Genomic DNA, 9,145 nt, shown 5'->3' on the forward strand with positions numbered 1-9,145 from the left:
AGGGGGAGTGTCAGGAGGATGGAGCCAGGCTCTTCTGGGTGACAACCAGTGATAGGACAAGGGGTAATGGGTTCAAGCTGGAACACAAGAGGTTCCACTTAAATATAAGAAGAAACTTGTTCCTGGTGAGGGTGGCAGAGCCTGGCCCAGGCTGCCCAGGGAGGTTGTGGAGTCTCCTTCTGTGCAGCCATTCAAACCCGCCTGGACACCTTCCTGTGGAACCTCAGCTGGGTGTTCCTGCTCCATGGGGGGATTGCACTGGATGAGCTTTCCAGGTCCCTTCCAACCCCTGACACTCTGGGACTCTGTGATCAGACATCATGGCTTGTTCTGCACAATCTCTAACAAATTAACATCCCCACACACCCCTTACTCTCTCAATTTCCCCTGCCAAATAGGAGTAATTTTTCTCAAAATTGCGGCAAACTGTTTTATGAGATATCTTTAAAGCTTGGGAAATAATTCTTATTTAGATACATAAGGCTGGGAAAGACTTTCTGGCCATTAATTTCAGCCTTCTGCTAATTTCCAGCCTTAATTTATTCATGGCCTGCTCATACCCATTTGTCTGTGTGCCAACATGCTGCTTCAGTTTAAATAATTCTCCTTTCCTACATTCCCTGTTCGTCCTCCCAACATGTTTCTGGTGCAGCAGCCACGTTCCCATCTTGGCCAGCCTAAGCAAGCCAAGCTTTGTCAGTCCCCGCTTGCAAGGGTACGCTCCCCATCACCCTGGTCCCCATTGCTGATTTAAATTCACCCGTGTGCCCACACGCCATGGTGTAACCAGGCACCATAATTACATGGCTCATCTCTCTAGGGTTTGATCCAAAGAGACCAAATCAATCCCTGACAAGGCCAAGGGCTGAACCAGTTCCCTCTAATGAGACCCACTGTCCCCAAAAATTCTTCGAGTCCCCAAGTGAACGGCACTTCCAGCTGCCCCACTGTCCCTTCCAGTGCAAACCTGCGCAAAGCCTGGTCCTACTTCCAACAACACGCACCCCATCCTCCCAAAATTAATGGGCAAATGAGTTTTTATATCATATTTATAGTTGGGGTTTTTTTTTCTGAAAGAAATTAATTCAGAAGTTATTCCTGCCAGTGCTGATATAATATAAAGCCATACATTTACTTGGGGTTTTTTTCTACCTGAGCAGAGAGACAAGTTTGCAAGGGGAAGGAACTACAACAGCATCCCATGCCAAGACATCCGCTTGTGCCTCCAGAGCTTGTGGGGAGAAAAGAAGATTATTAAGGCTACAGACTGCAACCCAGCCCCCACAGCAGCACATCTTCCACAGAAAAACCACGAGGAAGGGAAATCACTGCCCAGCAGAGAAGGAAGAGCTTTGAAATAAAGATTATCTGGAGTCCTTGCAACCCGAACGCTGTTGGATGGCACAGGGTGGCTGCAGGCGGTACAAGCTGAAGCAGCCCTGAGACTTCAGCTCAGAGACTGATGCAGACATCACTGCCCTGACCCCCTCAAACACAGCTCGGTGAAACCAGCCTCACACACCGAAAACATCCAAGCACCTTCCCCTCGACCGCTCCTTTCCCAGTCTCTCCTCTCACGCGTGTTCTGCATGGAGAAACCAGGGGGTTTTGCGAACTTCTGGGGAAGCAGCCGGGTGCTCCAGTAATCAGAGCGAGACTTGGTTGCCGAGGCTGGAAGCGACGAGCACCGGGAGCAGGGTGCTCAGCACGCACGGCGATGATCCGGGCTCGCCATGTGATCCGTGCTGCAGCAGAGCTGCTGGCACAGCTGCTGTAATAACCAGCATGTTATTCCCTCCCATGTTTCCCAGTTAAGTTTCCGCTCCACAGCCTTTGACTCTGCAAGAGAGCCGAACTGCCAAGCCACTGATGCTGGCTCAGCGCGCCTGTAATCCCAGTCTTATTAAGCAAAGCAATTAAGCATGGACTTAACTTTAAACACATTGTCAAAGCCCAGTGGCTTAGCGCAAGTCCAGGCTTAAGCAGATGCTTAAGTCCATTGCTGACTTGAGGCTTAAGCTGCCAAATGAAACCACAAGACCTTGCTCAAGCTGTTCCAGTGAAATAAGAAAACACAAAGCTTAACTTCAGCACAGTTGCTGAGAAGAATAAGGACAGGTTTAGCATTTTGTTCCCGGGTGCCAAGCACCACCAAGGACACACACACACTGCTGGAAGGGTTCCCTGCAGACGTGTCTGACCACGCTGCTGCACCACAGGGGTGGTCACCCACCACCACACTGTGTCCCCAGGGACACGGCCGATGTCCCCACTGCTGCACCACAGGGGTGGTCACCCACCACCACACTGTGTCCCCAGGGACGCAGCCGACGTCCCCACTGCTGCACCACAGGAGTGGTCACCCACCATCACAGCGTGTCCCCAGGGAGACGGCCAATGTCCCCACTGCTGCACCACAGGGGTGGTCACCCACCACCACACCGTGTCCCCAGGGACACCGCCAATGTCCCCAGGGCTGCACCACAGGGGTGGTCATCCACCACCACACCGTGTCCCCAGGGACGCAGCCGACGTCCCCACTGCTGCACCACAGGAGTGGTCACCCACCACCACACCGTGTCCCCAGTGACACAGCCAAAGTCCCCACTGTTGCACCACAGGGGTGGTCACCCACCACCACAGTGTGTCCCCAGGGACACGGCCGAAGTCCCCAGGGCTGCACAGACCCCAACCTCTGCTTCCAGGGGCTTGCACAGCCCCAGGGTTTCACAGCAGGTCTGAAGGAGAGAAGATGGGGAGCCCGAAGCAGCACGGGACAACGTATAAACGCTTAAAAGTCTAGCAAATGCCTGCTGAAGGGTGGCATTCTGAAGCGGTGGGAATCAAACCCTCCTGAACTGAAGGAGAGATGCCAGAAGGTCAGAGATTAGCTTTACATATTAAGAGAAGCAATATGATGAAAAAGAAAAGGTGACGGCCCCCATGAAGAGCCAGGAGAACAAGCACAGCCACCGCATTTTCAGCACGGTTGTGGTGTTCTTGTGTCGCTTGTTCTTCTTCTTGTTTTCTGAGAAAGCAGCGCTACGGAAACACAGATCTGTGATGCTGGGAGCCAGGACAAGACATGAAATTTCGTGGATGGTGGAAAGGACTCCAGTAAAAAGTCATTGCACAGGGAGGAACTGCTTGACTTGGAGGTGGACCTGGTGAAGCTGATGAAGAAGAGAGATGAGAAGCTTCGTTTTAATTCGGTGCAAGGCACAGAAAAGGTGTTAGGACAGACTTGAAGGAGAAGAACTTTGCAGTGTGAAAGTAAAGAGGCTTTCAGTGCTGAGATGAAAGGCAGATGGGGTGGCAGTTGGAAAGAGTCAAAAAAGAAAGCAGAAAAAAGGAGGAAACAACAAATAAACACCACACATACCCTTAAGACTGGAGACACTAAACACAAGTGTATTACCAGCAAAAAGTTAGAGAAGGATGACAAATTATGGCAAAGATCAGGAGGGGAAACAAGGTTTCCCACTGTTTGTGTAGATGGAAAGGCTGGATCAGACCAAATGAAAATGCACGTGTTGAAATGTGAAGTCAAGGGGTCACAGACACGGGAGCACCCCCGGCAGCCTCTGTTCTACACCAGCACCGTGCCCCGAGAAATTGTGGAGTAACGTTGAAGAAATTCACTGGAAAAGGGACACAACCCCTCTCCCCTCCCACAGAAGCCAGAGACCTCATACCTACTCTATACATTTTCAATGCAGGAACTGAAGGATCAAGTCGTGCATCCAAAGGCACGGGACGACTGGGAGCAGGAAGACCCCTTTTCATCTCCAAAACAAGTAGAATGGGGAAAAAACCCACATCATATCTTGCTCCAATTCCTGTGACTAATATAGGGGTTTTTTTGCAATAAGACATGCTACTGCTTAATCAAATGACTTACAGAGAAATAAACAAAGCATTTTCCTTCTCTAACAGCTGTTTTTTAAGGATAAATAAAATTATAGAAGTGCCTGACTTAAAGTTAACAAAAGAATAATCATACGCACGCTCCCAAGTCTGAAGTAGGTTAGTGCACGCAAATATAGAGGACGAAGCAAAAGTCTCTAGAAAATACTGCAGTTCACTGTGATAACAGCCCATTAACAGAACAGTCCTCTGACACCAGATTTCATGACCATCGGCGGCTACTTCTCAGCCTCCTCACAAAGACACCCAGACGTGATCTCCCGCTAAACCACGGAATAAACGCTAATCCACTAAGGGCATGTAAATCACTGGGACAATTCACAGTGCCTTGGGCTTTTTTTTGACCAGTTCCAGGACCCCTTGAGCGTGAGTAGAAGAGCAGCCACCCACCCCCTGCCTTCACCTGTCCTCATCATGAGAAACGTCCCTGGCCCCAGCTGGCTGAACAAACCCAAGGGATCACAGAATCCCAGAGTGTCAGGGGTTGGAAGGGACCTGGAAAGCTCATTCAGTGCAATCCCCCCATGGAGCAGGAACACCCAGCTGAGGTTCCACAGGAAGGTGTCCAGGCGGGTTTGAATGGCTGCACAGAAGGAGACTCCACAACCTCCCTGGGCAGCCTGGGCCAGGCTCTGACACCCTCACCAGGAACAAGTTTCTTCTCAAATTTAAGTGGAACCTCCTGTGTTCCAATTTGCACCCATTACCCCTTGTCCTGTTTTTGGTTGTCACCCACAAGAGCCTGGCTCCATCCTCCTGACACTGCCCCTTTCCATATTGATCCCCATGAATGAGTCCCCCCTCAGTCTCCTCTTCTCCAGCTCCAGAGCCCCAGCTCCCTCAGCCTTTCCTCACACGGGAGATGCTCCACTCCCTTCAGCATCTTGGTGGCTGCGCTGGACTCTCTCCAGCAGTTCCCTGTCCTTCTGGAACTGAGGGGCCACAACTGGACGCAAGATTCCAGGTGTGGTCTCCCCAGGGCAGAGCAGAGGGGCAGGAGAACCTCCCTGACCTACTGACCACCCCCTTCTAACCCACCCCAGGTACCATTGGCTCCCTGGCCACAAGGGCCCAGTGCTGGCTCATGCTCACCCTGCTGTCCCCAGGACCCCCAGGTCCCTTTCCCCTACACTGCTCTCTAATAGGTCATTCCCCAACTTACACTGGAACCTGGGGTTGTTCCTGCCCAGATTCAAGACTCTACACTTGCCCTTGTTATATTTCATTACATTTTTTCATGCCCAACTCTCCAGCCTGTCCAGGTCTCTGATGGCAGCACAGCTTCCAGTGTCACCACCCCTCCCAGCTCCGTGTCATCAGCAAACTTGCTGACAGTCACTCTGTACCCAAGAAGCAGACATCACAAAGCCATCCTGGGGACGACAGTTCATCCTCAGCTGCCTTCTTCCCCAGGCACCCTTCAGGAGCACGGGGACGGCATCAGAGATGACCGCACATGCTACATGACATGACAACGGCTCCTCTGCCACTGGAGAGGGTAGGGACACAACTCACCTGAAAGTCTGGGCACACTGTGTGTCCCCAGTAAAAGCCACGGGCACCGTTTAATTGCACTAAAACCACATTTGGATAGCGGCAACAAAATCAAGCCCTCACAAAAATACACCGAGATATTAAGAACATTAATAATCAGTTGTACAAAATTCCCAACTTGAGACCCTCATTTTGACAGTGCTGGGGCTGTATTGAGCACTTAGCTGAGAGAAGAACTGTCAAGAGCACTTTGAAGGAGCATGTGAAGGCAACACTTGAGTCTAGAACGGAGTAAAATGTTCAAATGACCTCCAAGAGGGACCCTCATTGCATCAGTGCCAAGAGGCTGTGCATGTTCAAGATGCCTGAACGGTGCCTGTTCGTTCCAGAACATCTTTGTGAAAATCCTAACGCACTGGGATAACTGGGTTACACACTCAGTGCTCCTCTTCAGGCATGAGGGACGCAAACTGTGCTTCTTCAGTCAGCAAAACCTGACATTGGTTATAAACCCAAAACACACAGCCATGAGGACACGGTAGTCATTCACCAACTGAAAGCCCTCCAAAAATTACGATGATGGTTCTAAAACTTATGAGATGGCTTTAAAAAGCATTCATAGCTTGGAAGGGGTACATGCTTTTCATATAACTGAGGGAATTTAAGTATTGGGATAACTCTGGGTTGCACACTCAGTTTTCCTCTTCAAGCGTGATGACCACCAAATCAGCAAAACCTGAGGTACTAATTGCCTTTGTTTTGCCTCAGCACCCGTTCTTCAAAGGTGCAAAAGGCCAGGAGACTGGCAACAGAATCCCAAGAGTCAGCACTTTTGAAAGCCTTAGCCTCTCCTGTCACACTCTAATTTGAAGCAGATGGAACTTGCAGCATCTGCAGAACCTGGTCCTGGACTAGGAAAGCTTTTCTTTGCCCGGGCAGGCCCCTCCTGGCCTCCCCTCGCATCGCCAGCACCGAACTCAGGTTTGCATTTGGATGGAGAGTGGCAGCGTTGCTGCAGACTGAAACAATCACATTCTGCCACCGAAGCAAACTCACGACGAAGTATTAAGCCAGCACCCTCATCCGTCTGGGTAAATCACACTGTAGAGATCTTTCAGAGCCACCGCGGAATTGGGAACACAGGTCCCACCTGGCTCAGGCTTAAATAGTCCCTGGATGTGGTGCAGATTGCTCTGAGCTTCATCCCAGCTCCTCGGATTACAGACAAAGCAACTGACCCCACCAAGTGATCCTAACACCTGCCATGCTGTGGATAATCATAACAGCTGAATAATAATAATTACTAATAAACAACCTCTGGGCTTGATTGCTTTCTCAGATTACCATTACACAAAGGAATGATTTTCTTTTTAACGGGTTCAATGCTTGCCTTTCCTCCCTCTGTCATAAAAGCCCCACAAACGTTGTTTGTCTGCTACGAGCAGTTTATTAATTGTGCCTTTATTATTGTATTAGAGACGGAGAGCACTGCACTGCCCGTCCTGGCTATCAGTTCTCCTCTTTGATTTCAAGGGGAGTTTAAACACACAGAAGAAACCCTGTTCCTTCAGTGCTCATCTCATGTAAGGATGTAGAGCGTTTTCTGTTTGTTTGGGGGTTTTATGGTTTGGGGTATTTTTCCTTTTCATTCCCACCCACCTTTGCTTCCATCCCCTTTTGTTTTTTAAGCTGCGGCACATCGCAGCTTTCGCAAACTCCAAAATACCTATTAGGCAATAAAACCCTGATGCGTCTATTTCCTCGGTGGCAAAAAGAAAAACATGAATAATTTCTTTCATTAGCGTAACTTTCCCCATCAAAATAGCTCTACAGAGCACTGGGACACCCACAACCTCAGAGAAACCCACTAAGGCACTCCCAGCTGCCAGAAACCCGCTGCTCCTAATTAAAAACTTCAAAAGCAAATAAAAACAGCGAATTTCCGCAAAGGACCAACCGCTTCAATTTCAGCTGCTTCTTTTAAGGAAAAGAAAATAAAAGCAACACCACCAAGCCCCTAAAACACAAGTGTCTCGTATTAAAACGGCACGAAGGAAAACCCCTCGGTAAAACTCCCCACTTTTCTGGAAAAATCTAATTAGTTTTGCGAGGAAGATGAATAATCCAGGAGCTGAAGCAGCCGCCCCGGGGTGGGGGGACCCACCGGGACCCAAACTTTTCGCGGAGCAGCGGGCGAGCAAACCCCCGCGGAGATGGGAGGGGGAGAGGATGGAAATAATAATAATAATAATAATAATAATAAAATGGAAAGGACCCCGCACCGCTCCTGAGCGCTGGCTGCAGGATGGAGCCGCGGGCGCCGAAGTTCCGCGGCCAAACGCCGCCGCTCCCCCCGGGCCGCAGCGCCAAGGGCTCGCCCGGCCCCCCCGGGTCTCCCCGGGGCACGGAGGTGCTCTCAGCCCCCGCGAGGGGTGGGGATGACATCTGGGGGGGCTACAGGCACCCTCGGGCTTCTGCCGCCACCTCCCCACCCCACAACCCCCCCACCAAGGACGCGGAGAGGCGGGAGGGCGCCTTACTTTTCTGGCTGGAGTAGCCCGGGTAATATCCATAGTAGCCCGTGATCCGCAAGATCCTGTCCTCGATGGTGGCCACGCCGTTGGGTGCTGCTTTCCCATCCATAAGAGGGAGGGAGCCGCTGGCGGGGCGGCCGGGCGGGACGCCGAGCCGAGCCGGGCTGGCAGCAGCAGCGGGAGGCGGAGGAGGAGGAGAGGAGGAGGAGAGGAGGAGGAGAGGAGGAGGAAGGCGGTGCGGGCACGGCCGCCGCAGCCCGCGGTGCCGCCGGGGCGCTCGCTCTGCCTCCGCCGCCTGGTGCAGGACGCGCTCCGCAGCGCGGCAGCGGCCCCGGCCCGGCCCGGCCTCTCCCCCCGCCCAGCCCCGTGCGGGGGAGGGAACGGGGGAGGGAAGGGGGGCGGTAGTTCGCAGAACCACAGAATGTGAGGGACTGGAAGGGACCTGTAAAGCTCATCCAGTGCAATCCCCCCATGGAGCAGGAACACCCAGCTGAGGTTCCACAGGAAGGTGTCCAGGCGGGTTTGAGTGGCTGCACAGAAGGAGACTCCACAACCTCCCTGGGCAGCCTGGGCCAGGCTCTGGCACCCTCACCAGGAACAAGTTTCTTCTCAAATTTAAGAGGAACCTCTTCTGTTCCAGTTTGAACCCATTTCCCTTTATCCTATCATTGGTTGTCACCGAGAAGAGCCTGGCTCCATCCTCCTGACACTCCCCCTTTCCATATTGATCCCCATGAATGAGTCCCCCCTCAGTCTCCTCTTCTCCAGCTCCAGAGCCCCAGCTCCCTCAGCCTTTCCTCACACGGGAGATGCTCCACTCCCTTCAGCATCTTGGTGGCTGCGCTGGACTCTCTCCAGCAGTTCCCTGTCCTTCTGGAACTGAGGGGCCACAGCTGGACACAATATTCCAGGGGTGGTCTCCCCAGGGCAGAGCAGAGGGGAGGAGAACCTCTCTCGATCTATCAACCACATCCCTACTAGTTCAGCTGTTATTTAAAGGTGGGGTTGGGGTGGTGGGCTCGCTGCCTCCTTTGGGCTGCAGTTGAGGTGGGAAGGGGGTGTGAGCGCCAGCTCTGGCACCCAGCACACTGAGGGGGTCTCTCCTCCGAGCAGTGGCTCAGGTGGCTGCAGTCTATGTAAATCAATAAAGGTGGCACCCTATTCATGCCAAGCCCCCTAAAATCCCTCTC

The 9,145-nt window shown here is 52.2% G+C and overlaps 1 protein-coding gene across 3 annotated transcripts in view; it reads right to left on the reverse strand.

Annotated features, from left to right (window-relative positions):
* SLC35F4 (solute carrier family 35 member F4) overlaps window positions 1–8,237 on the reverse strand; it is a 139,959-nt gene extending 131,722 nt beyond the window's left edge. For 2 of the 3 annotated variants that reach the window (XM_065839413.2, XM_065839415.2), the window contains exon 1: window positions 7,962–8,237. In XM_065839413.2, the coding sequence (XP_065695485.1) occupies window positions 7,962–8,064 (103 nt within the window). In that variant the 5' untranslated portion in view covers window positions 8,065–8,237. The remainder of the gene's footprint in view (window positions 1–7,961) is intronic. The other variant, XM_071809816.1, reaches the window with a different exon arrangement.
* Between the last annotated feature and the right edge of the window lie 908 nt (window positions 8,238–9,145).

The sequence above is a fragment of the Patagioenas fasciata genome, chromosome 5, assembly GCF_037038585.1.
Source record: "Patagioenas fasciata isolate bPatFas1 chromosome 5, bPatFas1.hap1, whole genome shotgun sequence".
NCBI classification, from domain to species: Eukaryota; Metazoa; Chordata; class Aves; order Columbiformes; family Columbidae; genus Patagioenas; species Patagioenas fasciata.